Raw genomic sequence first — 23,789 nt, forward strand, 5'->3', positions numbered from 1 at the left:
TTGTACTACTTCGCTGTTTGTTTCCCAGACCATAATATTGTCTGAAGATAATAACTTCATCTCCCTATTCCCACATGCTTCCTTTGTCTCCTTTACAATTTTGTCCATAACAGTTAGAAACATTTCAGCTTCATTTCTAAACCATTCTGTGTTTCCAACCAGAGTCTGTATGTTGCTGACACAGTTGTACATTGCTTGCATCATTTGTTCAGTTTGTATACGTCTGGTGGTATTTGAAAGTTGGTAGATTTACTGGTATGTAAAAACTCCTGCGCGATGAAATTTGCACCTCGGCGTCTCCGAAAATGGTAGTAGTCAGTGGGGTTTTTAAACTAAGATTGTTGTTGTAATTATTATTATTATTACACTATTGAACAAGTATCTTACTAGTAATATGCAAATATTCAAGCTCTATTATAGCCTATACTTACAAAATACCTTGTTGGTAACAAATTCTATTGAGACCTTAGTGTCTTCTTGTTAACCTGTGCAGAGCTATTAGCAGGGCTCAGTGATATGAGTGCTTTCTTGTTTTGATCTGCATACTGTAGATGTTAAGAAATTCAGTGGGGTATTTACTTCTAACTCACTTTAAAACCTTCTTAGCAATTAAAAGGAATTCTTTTAACTTTTTGATAAAAATTATGAACATAAAAACATCAAATTACTATAATAATGTGCGAGGCCTTATTTTGGAATGTAATGAGGTTGATTTGCTCTACCATAGATCTGAAAAGAACATTTTTCTGAGAAATTACGATTTAGGAATAACTACTGTATTCCATACGACAGGGAAATATTGCAGTCATTGTTGAATGGGAAATACCTAGTTTTGTTTTAAAGTTAAAGTGCTTAGCTGTTAAGTATTTTATATCATGATATATTGAATAGGAATTTCTATGATCTTTTTCAGCTTTCAGACATTCTTTGAAGCAGTTCACATTTGTTGGGGAAGTCGTGAAATATGTAAGTTTTCATTATGGCTTTTATCATTTCTGAGTGCACTTTTTTGCCAGACTTCTGGAATTTTCTTTTTCCCCCTCTTTAGGAATGTCATGTGAAGATTAGTAAATTGTTCCTACCAGCTACAAGTTTCCATCGGCCTTATGCTACTGAGAAGAAAGTCTACATCCGCCAAAAACCTCATTGTAATGTGGGAACTATTGGACATGTAGACCATGGAAAGACCACTTTGACAGCTGCTATTACTAAAGGTATGCTTCTATTAGCATTATATCTGTAATATTATCTGATGAAAGATTAATTCAATGATAATAAGTATTAAATATTGAAATATAATATTTTTGTGTCTTATTCTTTCATTTTCAGTGCTGTCTGATAAACAATTGGCAGAAAGGAAACAGTATGCTGAAATTGACAATGCTCCAGAGGAGAAGGCTCGTGGTATTACAATAAATGTAGCGCATATAGAATATGAAACAGAAAACAGACATTACGGGCACACAGATTGTCCAGGCCATGCGGACTATATTAAGGTTTGTATCTACACACAAAAGAATCTTTCCAGTATTTTTGTTTGCAACTCTGTGTATTTTCTTATATTAGTATTCCTGTTCCACAGTTTTTTATTCATTATGATACCCTATTTCATATAACCTGGTAGTCAACCATAACAACTCTGCCCACATTCGTATTGCAGCACTTCTCGCATAAAAACATCACTCAAAAAATCGTGAAATTGATGGATATTTCAAATAGCATGTAACTAATATGTTATAAAAAGAATACAACAATTAGTCACCAGACAGAATCAAGAAGATATTCAATATAATTCTTAAGATTAATGTACTCAGCAATTTAGTTGTTGGAAGAAAGAATGATTACTCGATCCCTTCCATAGCGTCATAATTACTGTGAGTCATTCGTGTCCGTTAAGATCCATTCATTGTCATCCTCTACTAATCAGTCTGTGCCCCACATTCTCTTTTCTTCTGTGTCAGCGGTGTGTTAAACACATTTCTCAGCATTGAAAAGCCACTGGTTCGATCCCTTCCAATCAGTTTTTGTTCTTCCGCAAGGATGGAAATTTTGTGTTACGTGCCATGTGGCCCTTTACTCTGAACTACAGACTTTCAGTGAGATCCAAGAAACAATGGTATGGGGGTTTTCTTAAAACTTGCCTTTTCCGATTTTAATGCAGTATTATCTACCCGATGTGTGCTGCACGAATCCATAGCACACTATGGGATGGCATTAAAGAAGTTTCCACTTGCATTGTTTGCCTCATAAGGGTTTCTCTTCCCGTGCAAATAATTAATTCCCCTTTCTCCATGATTGGTTTGGCAGTTTTTCAATCTGAAGCGAATGGTAAGGCGTACTGAGTTCAAGACGAGAAGGAATATTAACAAGGCATTCTTCAATACGTTTCTATTCATTTTTTTGTGATATGACTGACACATCTTTTGTGGAGTTAGATTTGAAGCATAGTAACTCTCCTTCCATGAAACCTTTCTCATTGCTTATATGAGTCTGGTCTCACCGCCTGGCACATGTATAAAAATAGCTTTAGAAGACTTAACTCAAGAGTAAGCAGCGTGCAATTCACCATTAAAGAAATACTCCTGAATTTTGAAGCTCTACCCCATCGGTAGTAGGCGTTAGGCCTAGTGACTTAAAGGACGTCTGTAGAGCCCCTGCATTGATGTGCATATCTGCAGATTTATCCGTGGATATCCGCGAAGTTAGTATCCTGGCAGATGAAAACTGTATGGTAGTGCAGTGCTGATAATTTCTAAATAATTTTGTTCAATGATTTTCACTCAAGTATACTCTAAAAATCTCGACAAGTTAGTCTTTCATAGATTTCATGTAGTCATTTTTGCTTGTGGTGATAATAGTATGGGAGAATGGTGATATATAAAGAACCTTTAGTCCATAAAGCTGTAAATATGACCTAAGCCTAACTGGCTCCTGCCCACAATTAGTGGAAGGAACAAAGGTTCCGAAAGAGAACCGCTCGATATGTCTGTAGTTAGATGTAAAGCTTTTCAGGCGAAGCCTTACATCTGATATGTTTTTGACATGCTCTATTGGTGAAAAATATCTCCCTCCATAGGAATTTAGAATTTTCCATGTCTGTAGTTGTCGCAAGAGGAATTCCCTCATAAATGTGTCACTGTAGGGGGCTGTTGCCAGGTATCAGGCCTATTGTATTATGTTAACAGATCCATCCATTCCAATACCTTGAGTGTAATGTAGTCAAGTAGTAGTAATATCCACCCATAACCATTTGCAGGTGTGGGTGCGGATGAAGGAAGCGCGGACGCGGATAATAATTAGTATATCACACAGGGCTGTACATATCAGCCTCCCTGCCATTTTGAAATCTGACAGTACCAAGAATTGCACCCAGGCCTCAAAGAATGGCTGCTAATGGTGCTAGCCATTACTCACTGATGCTCTTATATAACATACTTACTCTTATAAAGTAGGGCTCGGATCGATATGCTGGATAAAATGTCCAGATATGCTCGAAAACCATGTGTGATATGCTCGAAAAACCATGTGTTATATGCTTCATAGATATGCTCGAAAAACCCATTGTATGCAGTTAGATATGCATAATACGCTCGAAAAAAACGTTAAAAACTATAGAAAGGGAAGTGAAACGAAAAAACCAATAACATGTCTATATACGAGCTTTATTTTCTAATTGTATGTATGATACACTGCGATATACTCACATTCAAGTATATATATGAGAAGTTTTTTTATAAAAGTTACAGTTTAAAAGTTCATTTACAAAATGTTCAGAATTAGGCGAGTCAATGAAAAATCTGCACTGGTCTGTACAACAAGAACTTTTTCAATGTTTCCAGTTTTGAATGATTTTCTTAAATCAATCAATAAAAGCTTCAAAGATGAGAACGATCTTTCGACGTCAACTGACACGAGGGGTAAATACTTGAATGATGCTGCTTCTTCTGCAGAGTAGTTCGGAAAATCCTTTGACGGTGCAGACTCACCACGCAGCATCCTCTCCAAGTCTAACGCTGCACTCCAACCGGGATTTCGAGCCAGCACGAACTCCAACTTTTGTTTCACGGTTTTCCCAGTCTCTCCAGGCCATGAGTCGGCTTCTTGGATGACTCCTTGTATTGTAGCGACCACTTCAACCAACTCCATCCCTTGCGATTCCAACTTTAGGATGGCCTAAGGAAACACGCTAATGTAGGCTTTTATGAAAGTCAAGGATGGCATCAAGCCCTTCATTTTAAAAGCAGCCTTATCTTTCACGATGTACTTGCTGTCCGCCTCATCAAACATATTGATCACCTGGAAAAAATATATTTGAAAAACATTAGCCGAGGAGAATAACTGAGAAAATTACAAAGTTAGGTGCTGTATGTTGGAGTAAACATAAAAGGTATGAACAGAATGAAAGATAAAACCTTGAAAATGAGAAAATTTTAAACATTTCAGATAGTCTTACCTCTCACTTGCCCTATGATTTTCAGCGTAATACAAGGCAGCCAAGATCCAATTTCCCCATGGCGTCAATATGGGCTCCGGAGGTAAAGGGAGCTCTGTATGCATCATCTTGAAGGCATGGACGCGAGGAGGAGCTTTGACGAAAATTTTCTTCACTGAAGAAATGACGCTGTTGACGCTGCACGATTTTTCGCGCAGCTCCTCAGGATCTCTGTACATTGCATGGGCAAGACAAGTAGAGAAGCTTGAGGCTCTTCCCAGACTTCATCATGTAGGGAGCAGCGTCAGTCACCACTGCGAGTACTTTGTTTACCTCATCCGAAAAGGTTGGCCACAGCAAGCCTGAAACGGGTATGCATTAAATGAAGGGTGAACCGTTCAGTTGATGGGATTCTGACATGTCGTACGACTGTAAGAGATATTTAACTATCAGAACTATCAAGAGTCTTCACTGAGCATACGTAGAATGCATTGAAGTTATAGATGACTGCACTTTTTCTTCTCTGGCAAAAAGCTAGAAAAATAAATGAACAAAAACATACTTCCGCAGAGCTGCTTGCACTGTTCGCATAATGGTACCAGGGTTTGACACATCTAGCTCCCTGCCCAGAATTAAGTGGCCCTTCCCCGGTTCACTGGGACTGAGTTTTCCAACAATAACGTTGGCCCTGTATCTTCCACAACTGTCTGTGGTCTTGTCGATAGATAACCAAATTGGGTGCCTCACGATGTCGTCCTTGATTGCGTGTAGAACCTTGTAAAAAAAAAAGGTACCTGAATGAATATTCTTCATGGAGTGAAGGTATTATCGAAAGATTACCTTCATTACGACAGAGCCAGATCCGTATTAAAATTACTTCTAAATTAACCCACTATCTCCCGGATGCGAGCTCACAGCTGCGCGCTCCTAAAATTACATTTTCTGTTACCAATTTTTTAAACATTCTGCCCAAAGTACACACATCTCTTTATTTGTTTAGATCAGGGCCATCCAGTAATTGCGCTCCGAGAGCGGGCCCGCGCTCGGGGAGCACTGGACAGTCAGACTAGCGCTCCTTCCCCTACCACCACTACAGTGTGGTAGCGAGGGGATCTGAGACAGGCAGACGATGTTCGGACCGCGCTGACTAGATACGTACGTAGAGACGTGCGGACGAGGGCTTTTGTGGTTTGTTGACAAATTATTGATAGGGCTGTTTTGCCATCACAAATATAATGCATATAAAAATCGAAAGGTACTCCGATGATGGAATATGCAGGAAACGAAATCAAGTATTAAGTAAAGAATATTTGTACCCCACTGTCGGCAGCCCTGAAGATCATTTTCCATAGTTTCCCATTTTCACACAAGGCAAATGCTGGGGCTGTACCTTAATTAAGGCCACGGACTCTTCCTTCCCACTCTTAGCCCTTTCCTATCCCATCATCGCCGTAAGACCTATCTGTGTCGATGCGACGTAAAGCAGATTGGAAAAAAAGTAAAGAATAATGTGATTTTTTTAAATATGAAATTAGAACATATCTGAGAGGAAAATTCAACAAACGTTTACAAATATGAACAGATAGTACAGACTTTGAGTGACTTTTGCTCAGTCGTTTTTGCAAGCTTTTAGTTTTGGAGCAAATAATCTCCAAATTGGGTACACTATTTCTGGACATAGCTGTTCTTAAACAATTGTGAAAGTTTCTATCACTCATCGTTGCACGATGTTTACTTTTGGCAAGCTTAAGAACCGAAAAGAAACACTCACAAATGTACCTTGAGCCGAACATTGACAGAACTTTACATGCACGTTGATACAAAAGGGGGGTATTCTTCTTGCAGAAAGCTGCAGTTTAAAACTCTTCTATACTTTGTGACATTAGAAAGCGGTCTTTAAGACGAACATTGCACTGCAGTTCAATCAACTCTTAAGTGTGGAGCACTGTCTGCTCTAAGAGAAAATGGTCGAACAAATACATCTAACACCGCTTGGAATTCTGAAAATCTATTTTCAGACTCTACTTGTGATTGGCGAATTACCTGCAAGTACTCATCAAAGTCGACACCTTCTTTCACTGTTTCAAGCTATAGAAAATGTCCTGTGTTCTTTGCACGCATCTGGTTTTCCCACAAAATCAATTTTCTTTTGAACGCTTGAATTCTTTCCACCAAATCGCAGATATTGTGCTTTTCGCCCTGAAGCGAAGTGTTCAAAGTATTCAGATGGGCAGTAATGTCACTTAAAAATGCCAAGTCTGCCACGCAATTAAAATCACGCGAAGGAACTTCGGGTTGCCCTTTCATGTCACAAAAGGTGTCTATTGCGTTCCACAAGCAAAACACACGATGAAGCACCTTCGTCTTGCTCAGCCGTCTTACTTCTGCATGGTACGGGATATCCGGATACTCCGCTTCAATGTCATCCAAGAACTCATTGAATTGACGGTGCATGAATCCATGGGAACGAAAAAAATTTACCATTCGTACAACTATTCCCATTACATCTTTAAGCTTGGCAATTTTTGCACAGATTGCCTCCTGCTGTATCAAGCAATGGATCGCCGCCATTAGGGTACTACCGCTCTCACCCATTTTTACTTTTACACATCTGAGGAGCCCCGAGCGTAGACCACATAAAGGAGGAGCTCCATCCATCGTTATACTCGTCAACCGCTCCCATGTTAATCCCATTGACTCAAAAACACCCTCCACAGCTTGGAAAATTTCAAAACCGGTAGTGGTGTCTTTGAGAGCTACCTAGCGTAGGAAATCCTCGGTGACCCGAAGATCGTCGTCCTTCCCTCAGATGAATACAACGAGCTGAGCTGTGTCTGCAATGTCGATTGATTCGTCGAGGGCCATGGATAATGATACAAAATTTGATGCCTTCTCCATTAATTGCTGTTCCATGTCAACGGCCGTATTGTCTATTCTGCGAGCCACAGTTGGAGGAGAAAGAGAGATTTTGTCAAATTTCTCAACTAGCTCCACAGAAGAAATAAATGCAGCCGCGTCCATTAGGTACTCCTTGATTAAATTCCCTTCCGTGAAGAGTTCCCCAGCTTTGGAAATTCGCAGCGAATATTTGTAGCTTGCTCGTAAAATGGGTTCACCAACCTCACTCTCCTCAATCTCCTGTCAAAAAAATACGGCAAGTCACAGTTTTAGTGTTCTTCAGATAATTCAAACATTTCTTCATTCCCGTTTGTAATCAATCATTTTTAAATTAAAAAATTAATACTTATAGAATAGTGCTGCTTGAAATTTTCATTCAATTCTTCCGACTTTGATTGGCGACTGGCGTCTGTCTAATCACCATCATCATCCCTGTGGTTGGCACTGTAGTGCCGTTCCAAATTGTGATTTTTTTAAACACACTAAATCTCGGTGGCACACTAAACATTTGGCATGCCCTTTATAAGCTGTACAGAAAAATTAAATTTCCCATTCTGCTTTAAAGGCTGCTGCTTCACCACTCCGTTTTTTCTTGTATGATGTTCAGTCATGACAACTGCGTCCGGCTCCATGGCTAAATGGTTAGCGTGCTGGACTTTGGCCACAGGGGTCCCGTGTTCGATTCCCGGCAGGGTCGGGAATTTTAACCATAATTGGTTAATTTCGCTGGCAGGGGGACTGGATGTATGTGCCGTCTTCATCGTCATTTCATCCTCATCATGGCATGCAGGTCGCCTACGGGCGTCAAATCGAAAGACCTGCATCTGGCGAGCCGAACTTGTCCTCGGACACTCCCGGCACTAAAAGCCATACGCCATTTCATATTTATGACAGCTGCGAAACTGATTTAGTTACACTCTGTCAATAAAGCGCGTTGATCTAGACTAGTGACTGATGGATCGTCTGCTCGTTCAGCCAGCCAAGCTCCTCCCACCACTACGGAAACTACCTTCCCCCAAAGCGTTCGGAGCACTGGCTTGGAGCGCGGCCAGAACGCTAGCGCTCGGGGAGCGCTGTTTGGATGGCCCTGGTTTAGATTATAATGTTTGATCTGTGTCATGAAACCAGTGTTCACGCACACACTGGTTTTATGAAGACACATTTATGTGTACATGCTAAATACAACAAACTACTGTTATAGCTGCTCAGAACTTGAAATATGGTTTCCTCTGAATTTTAAATTGATTTAATGTTACTACACATATCAAAATAAGATTTTACATCACCTGAACGTATACACAGAACAGTTCATGATATAATGATATTTTACATAGATATAAATATAACATTTTGCCATACCTTTTGCCTACAAGCAGGTTAAAAAACATATCTATTCAGGAATTGGATATCTATTTATCTATTTCATGCCTATAGGCCTTACTCTGAATACATCGTAATTCATCTTCTTGTAGTGGTACATGCTTGTATTCTTCTTGGCATGCTATGTTTATGACCACCGAGCGAGTGGCTGTGTTGTTTGGGTCATGAATAGAGACGAGAATTATAGGAACTAAACACAGTTAAAATAGGCAGGCATATAGGATCTTACATTAGCCAAAATAGCTGTTTAAATAGGCACTAATGTGTAAAATAAGCAACAAATTAGGCATGAAAAATACTTATAATTTAATAACACACTCAACTACTAAAAAAAGGAATTTACAAGAAACGTTTCAATGTTTTCCGGTAACAATCTTGTTCTCCTGTCATGCATAATATTTTTGTACTGAGAGAAAGATCTCGCAACATCACATGAAGTGATTGGACAAAACTTCAATTAAGTCAGCTCATCTGGTTTTATATCGCTGACAGCGGCTTCCTTCCCAGAGGTTCGGTCAGAACTTCCCCTGACTTCTTCCACAATCCTAAATGACCCAACCAGGGGCATGCCACTCTTCTCCAACTTGGTGATTGCTCCCGGTAGCTTGTTGAAATTTGAAGATGCTCTGGTTTATGCAGGGGCAGATTAGCTCCCAACATTACAGTGCATAGGTCTGAAGAAAATGATTGTTGGTCGCTGCCCAAAGTGGACTGGTAGAAAGGCTGCGTTGATACAGATTTCTGTACTCGTATCAGATGCATCGCAGTATTTCTAAGTTGATCTATGTGGTATTTTTCTCACATTTGATCTGAAAAGTAATAAAATTGACATAAAATACATTGTCCCTATATCTTAAATTTATACAGTTAGGCTAATTGGCAATAATGCTTAGTATATATCATGCATTTGTTTCATAAAAAAAGACTATTAGAGATGATGTTTTTAGAAGTACAAAACTTTAAAGTAGGAACAAGGGAATTCGTAATTTACATGGAAATATGTCCTCAAGGAGTTTCAGTTATAATTTGGCAGTATCATGTCGAGTTCACCGGGTGAAAAATATAATAGAAAAGACGTGAAACGATACCGGAGTAGCGTAGGGGAGAGATCCGTCCGTTATGCTTGCCATGGACCCACCAAGCTGCCCCTAGCAGTGTTCTTACATATATAGAAGAATGAAAATGGAGGCACTGTAAATTTCAGATTTGTGAACATTTTATTTGTTGCTATTCGCCGGCTTTGGTCAGCCAGGTCAGCTGCCATGAAGACTATTTTCTGTTGCCTGCAATATATCCTGCATCATGTGTACCCATAAGGCCGGTACCCTTGTTGAAAAAGAAATAATGTTACTTCCTTTACGTCCCACTAACTACTTTTACGGTTTTCGGAGATGCCGAGGTACCAGAATTTAGTCCCACAAGAGGTTTTTACGTGCCAGTAAATCTACCGACACGAGGATGACTTATTTGAGCATTTTCAAATACCACCGGACTGAGCCAGATTCAAACCTGCCAAGTTGGGGTCAGAAGGCCAGTGCCTCAACCGTCTGAGCCACTCAGCCTGGCTGAAAATTAAAAGACCGAGCTTGATAGCTGCAGTCGCTTAAGTGCGGCCAGTACCCAGTAATCGGGAGATAGTGGGTTCGAATCCCACTGTTGGCAGCCCTGAAGATGGTTTTCCGTGGTTTCCCATTTTCACACCAGGCAAATGCTGGGGCTGTACCTTAATTAAGGCCACGGCTGCTTCCTTCCCATTCCTAGCCCTTTCCTATCCCATCGTCGCCGTATGACATATCTGTGTCGGTGCGACGTAAAGCAAATAGCAGCGGAAATTAAAAGCTGCCTAATTTGAAATTGTCGTGGCATGCGTCCATAATCTTATTTTTGTCACAATTTACCAAGACTCTAGAGGGGATGCTAGAGGGTTGTTGGCAACTTCGCGGCGCTAACCTGGGAGCTTACGCCCTTCAGACTCTTTGCTTCCCCCTCCGCCTGCCCCAAGCACAATGGTTACTAACCGGACCTCACCAATCCAGACCAACGGTCTTTTCGCTGGCCGGTCCTGTAAAGATAGTCTTGGCAACCTTGTAAAACACGCTGTGCCATTGTCCTCGCCGGGCTACATTGGATCTGCAACCTGTGTTTCGCGAAGTGTTAGCGTGTAATATAATTAACTAGTTTTTAAAGGGAGTTTTAAAAATTGCATTTCAGTTGCAAATCTCTATTTTCACAGGAAATGAATCACAGTTCAAAACATCGATTAAATTTTCATCCGTTCTATTACAAGAGACCACCGGCGTTCTAATTCCTCGTTCAGTAATTTAATGATTATTTACATTTTAGCAGAAAGCAACGGGAAACGTACAATAACCTACTCTTGTGTAGTCGAGTATTTCACCAGCTTTTAAGAATACACACTTATTATCAACTTACAAAAATTATTACAGTTCCAAGGAATTGAAAATATTCTAGCGGATTATTTACGCCTTCAATTTGTACATTCAGTCCAGGTTGTCCCATAAATGTAAATCTCGGCCGTTCAGATCCTATCTTTGTACATACATCGAGCAGAATATCACCGTTAATGCTACCGTCACGTTCACTTGAGTTGCTTTCACCATTGCACTCACTATCTCCTGACATTGCAACACTAGTCTCACTATCAGATGACACATCACTCTCCGAATTGTCACAGTGTAATAAATCAAACAGTTCTTCATCTCGCAGGTGTTTCAGAGCTCCGCTTGCACTTCCCATAATGCACTATCTACCACACTCGGCAGCCTGGCGGCTGATACTGTTTGGCCGCCAGCTGCGCGCGGAACGAAAGTATTTTGCCCGGTCACGTGGTTTTAGGAGAGTGCTGCTGCTGTAGACAAAGCTAGAAACTAACATACACGCATAAAGGAAAGCTATCTCGAATCATACGATGGAATAAGTCATCATACCCATCGCCGAAAGACATTTACAATGTGATCACGAAATATTCCGTCATGACCACTTAGGAAGCCATGCGGCTATGGCAATATATTCTGTCATTACCACTTGAAAGGTTAAGAGAAGTGTCCTTATGATCCAGACATCCTGTTTGAGTGCCACGTTTAATGCAGCAACGTCACGCAGCTCGCCTTCTGTTTGCCCGTACCCAGATCAGCTGGCAGCTCCGCCAATGGAGACCTGTGTTGTTCACAGATGAGTCCAGATTTCCCCTGACACAGTGTGATGGACGTCAGCGTGTGTGGAGATGCCGTGGTGAGCAGTGCATGCCAAATGTTGTCCAGGAAGGCGACCGATTCTCATAAGGTTCTGTGATGGTGTGGGGTGGCATCAGTATTGTTGGCCGTACGGATCTTGTCGTCGTCCGTAGTAATCTTACCGCTGCAGGGTACATTGAGCAGATACTGCTACAGCGTGTGTTGCTTGCTGCATACGGTGTTGGCTCTGAATTCGTATTCATGCACAACAATGCTAGGGCTTATGTCGCACACATCACCAGAGCTGTCTTGCGAGAACTAGACATTCAAGAGATGGAATGGCCAGCAGTGAGTCTTGACCTTAACCCCATTGAGCATGTGTGGGATAGCCTTGACAGAAGTGTTCGTGGGTGTCCTGTTCCGGACTCTCCAAGACCTTGAACAGGCTTTCATTGAAAAATGGGACCTGATACTGCAACATGACCTCTGTCGACTTACACAGAGCATGCCATGTAGGTGCCAAGCTGTGATAAATGTTTGTGGAGGACATACACCATCCTGAAGCTCTTCAACTGTAATGAAAATCCACCCTGGAGGATTGTTATCACTTTGTTTTTGCCTCTCTCTGAACATTTTCGTTTGTGTTCTGAAAATGAACGCAAATCCATCAATGTTCTTTTGTATACTTCAACGGTAAAGAATAAAGGTTTAGTTGGTAATATACCTGGGTGTGTGGTATTTTTTTATGGAGCATGGCATATGTTCAAAAACATGTTCCCCTAATTTTTTTGAACTGTGTAGTATAAATGTAGCTAATAGTGTCCTGTCTGCATGATTTTCAGATTTTACCCAGATAGCAGTATCATTTAACTTCTCAGTTATAAATATTTTACCTTTCATGTAGAAGTTCTCAAGTTACGCTGTAAAATTCTGTTTGAAATACCTATTGTTTTAAAACTATCTGACATTACACATCCTCTTTTTATAGAACATGATCACGGGAGCTGCGCAGATGGATGGAGCAATTCTTGTAGTAGCTGCAACAGATGGTGTCATGCCTCAGACTAGAGAGCATTTACTTCTCGCAAAGCAAATTGGCATCAATGACATTGTTGTATTCATCAATAAGGTAAGTGATCTCTCATTCCACTACTGAGTTTTTATTAGTAGTGCAGAGTGTGTAAATACCAGAACAATATTACTTTCTTTGGAACTAAAGTAATGCTGAAGGAGAGTTAAACAGCAACTGTAAGAAAATAAAAATTAACGTACGGGGAGAGTTGGTTGTGCACTTCGGGTCATGTAGCTGTGAGATTGCATTTGGTAGATGGTGCGTGTGAACCACACCAGTAGTAGCCGTGAAGATCGTCTCCCGTGGTTTTCCAATTTCACTCTAATGTCACAGCTGCTTCCCTCCTAATTCTAGTCCCTTCCCATCCTTGCATTGCTGAAAACCTTCCATGTGTGATGTTAAACCACCAGAGGCTATACTGCGAACTATGGATATGTTTTAATCAGATTTTCAGCTCCTCGATTCAGAAATGCCAACCCTCGCTGCGTCACAAAGTATCCTAAGAACAATTACTGCATGCAGTTAACCTTGATTCACAGTTTAAACCTTTCAAATGCCATGCAAAATAAAAAGAACGATTTCAAAAATGTATCCATCCCACAAGGTGCATTTACAGTACTCAAATAATGCACCTCGATAACTCACCGGCAAACATAACCTCACGCAATGAAATTTTTGAAAAAAGAAAAAATGGTTCAAAGATGAGGAGAAATCTATACTGGCTCCACTGTGCACATGCTTTATTCATTGGGTACTGGAAGCATTTTAGATGCCTTGCACAGAAGGTACCCAATCCCCTTAAAATATCGTGGCTTGTGTAACTTTCCTATGACGAGGGAAGGATGTCTCTCGCTTCTGTGTACATTACAACACAGTACAGTGACTATCCTTGTACGATTTCACACCCTGGCCGCCTGCCTCATAATTTAGAAATGGCAACTCTTGCCGCGTCACAAAGTATTCTAAGACCTATTAATGCAAGCAATCGCCTTGATTCTCAGTTTAATCCTTTCAAATACCATGGAAAACACTATTTCTAAAATGTATCGAACAAGGTGCATTTACATTATTCAAATAATGCGCTTGGATAGAACAGTGGCAAACATAACCTCATGCAACGAAAGAAAAAAAATTCAAAGATGAGGACAAATTATGCTGGCTCTCCTGTGCAAACGCTTTATCACTTGGATTACTGTATCATTTGCATTTTTAGTACTTGCATGGAAAGTGCCAGGTGCCCGTGAAGCATCGTGGCTTATCGAAATTTCCTATGACGAGGGAAGGAAGTCTCTTGCTTCCATGCGCGTTGCAACACAGTACAGTGACCCCTACCCTTGTACGATTTACCGGCTAGCACTTCTCTCCTCTAAAACCGTAAGTCTGTTTTCGACTCGGCATTAAAATATGCAGTTTCATCGGCACTGACAATATCCTTCAGTGCATACGAATTGATTATATGAGCCACGCTTTTTTTGCCAACTGTCGGCATCGTCGGTGTTCGCAGATTACATTTCTCCGCACACTGCCTGTTACATGATATTGTGGCATTTCTTAAAAGGCTGAATACAAAATAATTACGATTTCACTCAAACTTGGCACGTACGAAGCACACTGTACACATACTGAACTGAGTGAAAGTGCGGAAAGCTACCCCTGCACGGAAGACGCGTTCGTTCATGAGTAGACATTTTGAATTTACATTACTCTGTAAAATACTATTTTTGTAAAATATGAAGGCAGTTTTGAATTAAAAGTCTCAGTTTTGGTGATGGGACCGATATTGTTCTTCGAATTACGAATTACCCGTATTTCAAATTAATTTAAATAACATGCAAAACCTTTCCTTGTGTTTCCTGGAACGAGTGCTTCTTCGAATTAGGCGAAATTTTGATTTGACCGATTTTGAATTATCAAGTTTCTACTGTATAAAATTTGTGGTGCAAATACAGGCTACTGCAACACCTTTCGTATATATATATATATATATATATATATAGGAAATGATATGATTGAACCTTCCTTACATGTGGGCACTAATGTTGTTATGAGCATGTATGAACATTTGTTCAACAAAGGTCACGCTCGGTACCTTGAGAACGGGTACATGTCTCCAGACCTTTGTGAAAGGTTAATGAGAACCAAAGAAATATTGTAGGAATTGTCAGGCCCAACAGAAAAAATATGCCACCTGGTATTTCATCTAAAGTACTGCAAAGAGGTGAATACCAAACTGGTCGTCCATCATTTTGTGCCTCACTTGGAAGGATAACAAAGATGCTCATTTCCTTTCTTCAAAACACACAACAGCAAATATTACATCAATGGGAAAAGTGAGGAGAAAGCACGGACAAGTGCCACAGGAAGAAGTAAAAAACCAAACAGGCTCTTGAATACCAAGATGGTATGAAGGGAGTAGATTTACAAGACCAGGTCACTGCCCCTTTTTCCCATCATTGTGCGAACAGTCAAAGGGTATAGAAAAATATTTTTCTATCTTCTAGACATTTGCCTTTTCAGTTCCTTTCTATTGTACTGTACTTTCTCATAGTCAGAGCACAGGAAATCCTATTACACAGACTTCATTGTGGCCGTAGCGGCACAGTTACTTGCGACCTTGCAGCTGCCCGATTACAAGGTCAGGTGACGACCTTCACCTAGTGCAACCCCTCTTAGGCTACAAGCTAGAAATTAGGCTCGTTTTCCCATGCATATCCCTTGTAATGAAAAGCGATGTTTTGTGTGCTCAAAGCAGAAGAAAATAACTGAGACAACATGGCAGTGCATGAAGTTTGAAATTCCACTACATCTTCCTGATTGCTTTGAAATCTGTCACACAAAAACATCTTTTTAGGTGAGTGCTGCACAAACAGCTTCTCCACTGGGATTTAAATCTGAGTTAGTGTGTCGCACAGGGGTATTTAACCTTTTCACTGCCGAGTTTTGATGACCAGGCGAGCCCTCTGGGCCGGGTTTTTTTAAGGAAGAAGCACTTTCACAGATACATGTTTACTGATACAATTAATGGAATGCATATGGTCCCCTTAGCCCTGCAGCCTAATACGGGGTTGGGGATGAAGTGAGATTATATTTTACACCGTGTTTGTACGGCCGGATGCCCTTCCTGATGCAAACCTCAGTTGAGAATATAATAAATATGAGATGAATGATTGTGAATGAAACTGGCCAAGGAAGTGGAAGGAATCGGCTGTGGCTTATGAATAGGAACTGTCCCGGCATTTGTTTGGGAGTACAAAAGGGAAACCACAAAGAAAATCTCAGGACAGCTGACTGTGGACCTGTTGAGTGCAGAGCTTGGCTCCATAGACGTAGCATTTTAATATGCGTGGCTACTCAGCTTGGTGATAATATTACTGAAATATAATATAAAATTGTTGATCCAAGAACCGATATTATCAAAATAATTTACATTTGGGAAAAAATAATTTATCTGGGGAAGGGGTGACAATTCCGCATGAGATTCAACATTACTACTTTGTCTCGCACTTTCTTGTAGTTCAGTATCGCCACTTAGTTATTCTCCATCTTCGTTATCAAAACATAGCACTCCAGAATCACTGTTTATGAGGAAACATTCAATTTCTTCGTCAAGAAGAGATGACGGCGTATACTTCAAGACGCCATGATGGCTACATGTAGGCGGGAAAGATGTTCCACTCCAACAAAGCTGAAATAACACCAGATCGCTTTCAAAACACGCGAAATGGAGTGGTATATCTGCCGTACAGAACTTCCTACAGCATTTCCACGGAATCTCAAAGCATGACACTATATCGCGTATATCGGTGAAGTACACACTGCACCAAAACGTATATATACGGGTTTGGCGGACGAGGCACGGCGTTCAGTAACGTATATGTACTGGTTTGGCAGTGATTGGGTTAAAGGAGAGTCCACTGGGTGAACAGTATGCCATTATTACACATACCGAGAAGTTTGCTATTGTTTTTGCAAGATTATTCCCAAGAGTTGCGTACTGACAGGAATTAATGCATAGCATATTGAAATTAGAGAATAATTGGCTTTATGTCGCACTGACACAGATAGGTCTTATGGCGACGATGGGATAGGAAAGGCCTAGGAATGGGAAGGAAGCAACCGTGGCCTTAATTAAGGTACAGCCCCAGCATTTGCCTGGTGTGAAAATTGGAAACCACAGAAAACCACCTTCAGCGCTGCCGACAGTGGGGCTTGAACCCACTATCTCCCGGGTGCAAGCTAACAGCTGTGCGCCCCTAACCTCACAGCCAACTTCCTCGGTGATATTGAAATTAATTTTTGTTGAAAAGAGTGAGTGGTCTGTTAAGTTGTTCATTTATACTGGAATTTAATATGATTAAGTGTCTCAACTTGTATCTTCCAGTAATTTGTTGTACAGTATTCTGAAGGGATAAATCTATAATATATTTTACAGTACAGAGATTAGACATGCCATCTCTGGACATTTTCAGTTACTTGTTTATGCTTATCACGTATTGCTCTCCATATAATACTGGCTTTTAATCTGGAACATATAAGACACTAATAGAACAGAGAACGTGAGCAAAAAACGTTTTATGTAATTTTAGATAAGATTGCATTCATTAATAATTCAGTTTTCCCCATGTGTGTACTGATATACTTGTGAACAGCTTAATATTCTTACCTTGTATACAAATTTGTTGGTTTTAAGCCTTGGATTGTCTGTCATTGGCCAATGTTGTATTACTTTTATAGGCTATATTATACAGCGCAAGTGTACATCATGTAGCAATTTATTCCTTAGATTATTAAGCTGCTTTGTCAATACATGTTCGACTTCATTGCTAAACGCCTGGAGAATAGGTTTTTCTACATTTACAGCTGTGCCTTGTAGAAAGGAGAAGGTGGTAGTGTTTCACGTTGGTACCAACAACGTAATGCAAGCAGGTATAAGTGCAACATAGGTGGGATCTGGTAAATGCAGCACGGGTGAAGTTTAAAGAAGCGGAGATTATCAGTGGAATACTGTATAGGATCGATGATGACTGGAAGGTGATTGTGGATTGAATTGAGACTATGGAGTGGGTATGTGGAGAACTGGGAGTGAGATTTCTAGATCCTAATCAGTGGGTAGGAGACAGGGACCTGCACTCGGATGTCCTTCACTTAAACCACAGAGGTACGTATAAGTTAGAAAATTTGTTTAGAAGGGTTATGGTGAGGTACATTTAGGGAAACGGGATGTTCTAGGCAGCGGTGATAAGGGTACAGAGATCTGGAAGTCAAGTAGGGTTGACATAAAAATGTTAGTGTTGAACTGTAGAAGTATTGTAAAGAAGGAATGGAATAAAGTATGGCAATTTAATATACAGAGTGATTTCTTCCATCGTGTATGAACTCTGGGGATTGATCACGGAGAGGGTACGGAACAAAAATGATCTAATGAACGTATGTACGGAAATGCGCGGTGTCCATGCTAGCGACCGTGTATTCAGTCATACTTTATTAACCCTAGAATCATAAACTTTCGTCTCTCGTACTACGCACCCCTGTAGTTTCCGCGGTAATTTCTAGATGCTAATGAACTGTGCCTTCCCTCTCCATCTATTCTTCCCCGGCTATCAACAATCAGTGCTGACCTTGGTTTCAAGCATAAAGGTCCAGTTGTTTGTTCACTGCGATATGACCGTCGTCTGAGAGACGAAAGTTTATGATTTGTGAAAGTATTCATGATTTGTACATAGCTGTAAATAGTGTGAATATCTGGTTTATTACAGCAATATTTTTTTGTACGTAATACGTAAGCTTAATAGGATACTGAAATGGAAAAATCTAGTGCACGATAATGAATTGATAACGGCAGTGTTTTCTGAATTAGACAGAGAACCACTCTCTTCAGGAGACATTAGTGGTAATGTATTTCGTGAATGAAATTACCCGGCCAATACATGCACCAAACAGAAATATTATGACGACAATTGGTTCATCTCAATTCGTCTGGCTGATTCTCTGCATTGCGAACATAACCTGACAATCATTGGAGCAATGAGAAAAGACAAGCCACAGATACCACCAGAGATGAAAACAGTCAAGGGAAGAAAGGTTGGGTCCTCCATGTTTTGTTACGATGGTGTGAAAACAATGGTATCCTATAAAGGAAAACCAAACAAGAATGTAATCCTCCTTTCTACATGCCATGAAGTAGGAATGATAGCAGCCAGTCGGAAAAAGATACAGCAGAAGACTACAATGGGACTAAAGGTGCCGTGGACACTTTCGATGAAATGTCAACATTGATGTCCTCTTCAAGAAAAACGAGATGGCCAATGTGTATCTTTTATAGTATGATTAATACATCACTTGCCAATGGATACATTATTTATGTGCGTAAGATGGTTCAAAAAGGCCAAAAGCCACTTTCAAGGTGAGAGTTTTCAAAGGATATATCCAAAATGCTAATGGCTCCAAAGCTGCAAGAGAGACTTCAGACACAAACTTTGAGGAGCAGCCCGAAGAGGATCATTGCTGAAATTCTTGGAAAAGATGGCATTCCTGAAGAACCTCAATCAGGTACTGCTGAAGGAAGGAACGTTTGTGCGTTTTGTCCATCAAAGAAAAGAAGAATAACCCGATTTCTTTGTAAGACATGCCGAAGCACATTTGTTTTGATCACCAGGCAAAACAGTGCATTGAATGTGCCTATTGAAGAAAAACTGACCGGAGTGTATTGTCATCACTACGTGTAGTAGTTTTAAGTTTAATATTCTGTATTTTGTGTAAAATGTTGGGTTTATGCTTATTAAAGTGCCTTTCTTTTTGGTAGCCTGACAGACGAAAGTTTATGATTCGTGTTACTCTGGAGGGACTTTATGATTCTAGGGTTAAAGAGACTGCAGACCAATATGCGCTGTACCGTCCACCACAGCTACAGTATGGGTGGTTTTCTCCTGGAGGGTGGTACTTTCCTCATACGTCATGCCCTAGCGCCATCTCCTGCCATAGTCCTTGATACCGTTGTGTCAGTCACTCCTCGAACTGACTCACAGGGTAGTAGATATGTTAATGCGCTGTACACAATGGTTCTGTATTTGACTCGAGAGCTTGCCGACATGGTGTTTACTTATGACAAGGCAAATGGCGGCGGGCAGCAATAACAACAACCACAGCATTCAGTGTTTCGCCGTTTGTCTGAGACAGGGTCGTTTAAAGAAGCAGGAAATCATAAAGGACGTACCCGCTTTGTTTGGATACCAGATGTGGAGGAAAATGTGATTAACACTGTGGAAGGCTACCTCCGTGTCACTATCAGGCAGTTGGCCCGCCAGTACAGGGTAAGCCAGACGACCGTGGGGAACATTCTCCACAACAATTGTTACTACCCTTATCACTTACAGAGTGTACAGGGCTTACTAACGACCGACCTTCCACATCGAGAGCGTTTTTTTTTTTTTTTTCATTGGTTTATTCACCCAGCAACCACGATTCCGGGATTTATGGCATCCATCCTATTCACAGATCCGGCCAACTTTACGCGTAGTGGTATCTTCAACTTTCATAACAGTCATCTGTGGGATTGTATGCAGAACCCCCATGCTTTGGTGCCAGCAAATCATCAGCAGCTGTTCAGCCGGAATGTGTGGGCGGGGATATTTGGTGGCCGTGTTTTGAGACCAGTCTTCCTTCCACGTCACCTATCAGGTCGGAACTATTGGCGTTTCTTGTGGGTGACTTTGCCTCCCCTGCTGGAAGACGTACCATTGATGATTTGCAGGGTTATGTGGCTGCTACATGATGGGGCTCCAGCCCACTTTGCCGTGAACGTCCGGACGCATCTCAGTCGTGTCTTCCCTGGTCGATGGATCAGACGAGGAGGTCCAGTTGCATGGCCTGCTTGTTCCCCAGATCTCAACACGCGCGATTTCTAGTTATGGGGCCATCTCAAAAGTATCACATATGCAGAGCCCATTCCAGATGAAGAGACACTGGAGCAGCGTATTCATGCTGCCTTTGACACCGTTCGGATGCAACCTGGCCGATATGAACGTGTGAGACAGAACATGCTATGGTGTGTACACACATGCGTGGAGGCACATGGAAACTATTTTCAACACATACTGTAACTGTGGCTGCATGGTACAGCGCGTATTAGACCACCATCTCTGTAACAGATGATGATTGAATAAATGGTCCCTAACAAACCAACCATGCATTTCCGGACATACGTTCATTAGACCTTTTCTGTTCCGTATCCTCTCCTCAATCAATCCCTAGAGATTGTACACGGTGGAAAAAAATCACCCTGTATTGAGCTCTTACATGGTTCCCACTGGTTGTGGGTTATTTTTCCCCAGGTACAATGCTCTTTTTACATTAATTTGCAATTAGTTTCTGTGTACTTCGGGGGCACTTCTTTCCCTATGCTGGTGACATTTGCCTTACTCATGCTGTTAAATGAGGTAACAAGGTTATGTAGGAACTAATGCAACAACATGAATGACTTGCAGTCATTAAAGTACAAATTAATTTGTAGTGAAATTTGTACTTACTGAATATCTCAAACACTGAACATGCAATGCGCTGAACTGTTACAGTATCTTATCTTGAATATTCATTGATTGATTATAGTCAATACGGGATTAGTATTACTTGAAATGAAGCTGTTAAAGCTGATCACTTGTAATGTTACAGTAGCTGCATGCAAAGTAAGTGCACAGCACAACTGGTGGCAGCACCAGTACTTTACATATTAATCATCGTATTAGTGACAAAGCATCAAAACAGTATTATGCTTCTGAAAAGACAAGCACAGTTGCAAAAACTGTTGTTGTAAATATGGCCAGTGGGATTCGTGCTCTTCATGTTCTGGGCTTAGGAATAAACTTGGGGCATGTACTGTATTAAACCCACTGTCATTTTTGCAGCAAACCTGGCTCATACCCTTTTTTTTTTTACATTTAATTTCATGGCTTGACATAAATCACAATCTCAGTGAACTAGCTTGTAAATAAGTTTCCCTCTACTAATTTTATTAGATTTTTTTTATTTTATTTTTTTTATTTTTCAGAATACTAATCTCTCTTTTATTACCCATTGGTATAAGTAAAAAGTGAGAGTAATTTTTGGCACTGGGTTCTGGTCATGTGCAATCTTGGAATAAAAGAAGTGTGCAGTGGGAACAAGCACAAACCCTTGATTTATTTGTGTTATAATATTGTCTTTACTCCTTTTATATTTCTAATTGAGTTATTGGCTTCATATGTGTTTGAAGGTGGATGCAGCAGATGAAGAAATGGTAGACTTAGTGGAAATGGAAATAAGAGAACTACTGACTGAAATGAATTTTGATGGTGAGAAGATTCCGGTTGCTAGAGGTTCTGCTCTTTGTGCTATTGAAAACAAAAATCCAGAGATTGGTAAGATATCATCCAATTGCAGTGTATTTGATGACTATGATAATAATAATAATAATAATAATATTATGTACCATTTTGTGAAACTTGCTTGGTAGGAGGTTGAATGTGCACTAGCATCAAAAATGTTAAACTCACCGTGTCAAAACTCCAGTTAGTGACATTTCAAATGACGTATATTTTAAGTCTGCATTAGTCGCCTGGTTAGAACTACACACTTAGTCGTACGTGCATGTTTGTTCCCCATAACAAATTACCAGCAAAACTGTTGAAATGATGTAATTAATATTATTTAATTTAATAATTAGTTGCAATAGGTGCACACGTATTTACTACAGATTTTTAGAAATTTAGAATTTAAGAATTTGAAAGTATATTTTAATCAAATATTTGCTTAAATATTTAACGTTTTTTAAAGGGACCTGATATTTTTAGCTTTAAATGGGGGTTTACCTTAAATAGAGGTTTCAGTAGAAAGCACAGAGACATTTGCCTGTATTAACATAAATTGTACTATCATACATTATTTCACAGTAAGCCCGTCTGGTGGCCTTGATCGTTAGGCGTTGAAGTCTAAACGGTCTGACACCGAGATTAGCCGGTTCGAGTTCCGTTGGTCGAAAAAAATTTCACCATCTGAATGCTGGCCGGCAGGGTAGGGGAGGTTCTGGTATATAATTTCTACTCACTAGATTGCCCAAACCTCTTCGCAGTGCTCATATGGAGTGAGGGCATATGATGCTGTTGATGGTGATTCGTCTGACGGATGGGGAAGTTAAGCTATTCGACAGGAGTAGGCTATGTGCCAGCACCGGGTTTCACCCTTTCCCTTCCTAGTGTCATATATAACGTCGTTCATTTCATCTCATTAACTCCTCTGACACGTTTGACGTCAGGAAGGGCATCCGGTTATAAAAACCCGCCACGACAGATTCATCTCGCCTCATACGCGACCCCGTAGAGAAACAGGACAAGGGTTGGACAAACAAACAACAGACACATTATTTACACAGTGACAGCAATAAAACAAGGGGATATCTACCCTACACTCTGTACTGTAGTTAAAACTTTTACGGTTTGTGCTGAAGATTACTCTTGTGTTAAACTGCCTCTGTTATCTAAGCAAGAGACCTGTGTTGCACTCTAACTAGCTTTGTTTCATATTGTTCTTTGAAAATAAATACATTTAATCAAATAAATGCTTGGGTTCACCCTAACAAATTGGTTTCTTTGCACTATAATCAGATAACAGACCTATGCTATTTGCTGAACCCAACTGAATAATTGCTGAAGGTACATACATAAGGAAATGTGGTTGCTAGATCATGGATCATTATCTCAGACATTCATCTTCATTGTACACTGTTCTGCCTTTTAGCATTTAGTCTGCAAGCTTCTGAGAATTAACTAAGTGCTTCCATAAT

The 23,789-nt window shown here is 40.4% G+C and overlaps 1 protein-coding gene across 1 annotated transcript in view; it reads left to right on the top strand.

Annotated features, from left to right (window-relative positions):
• mEFTu1 (mitochondrial translation elongation factor Tu 1) overlaps positions 1-23,789 on the top strand; it is a 129,693-nt gene that overhangs the window by 29,910 nt on the left and 75,994 nt on the right. Inside the window, exons 2-6 of the mRNA XM_067139564.2 lie at positions 914-966; positions 1,049-1,214; positions 1,330-1,496; positions 12,893-13,033; positions 22,224-22,368. Of these exons, the coding sequence (XP_066995665.2) occupies positions 914-966; positions 1,049-1,214; positions 1,330-1,496; positions 12,893-13,033; positions 22,224-22,368 (672 nt within the window). The remainder of the gene's footprint in view (positions 1-913; positions 967-1,048; positions 1,215-1,329; positions 1,497-12,892; positions 13,034-22,223; positions 22,369-23,789) is intronic.

This window comes from Anabrus simplex, chromosome 2 (genome assembly GCF_040414725.1).
Source record: "Anabrus simplex isolate iqAnaSimp1 chromosome 2, ASM4041472v1, whole genome shotgun sequence".
Lineage (NCBI taxonomy): Eukaryota > Metazoa > Arthropoda > Insecta > Orthoptera > Tettigoniidae > Anabrus > Anabrus simplex.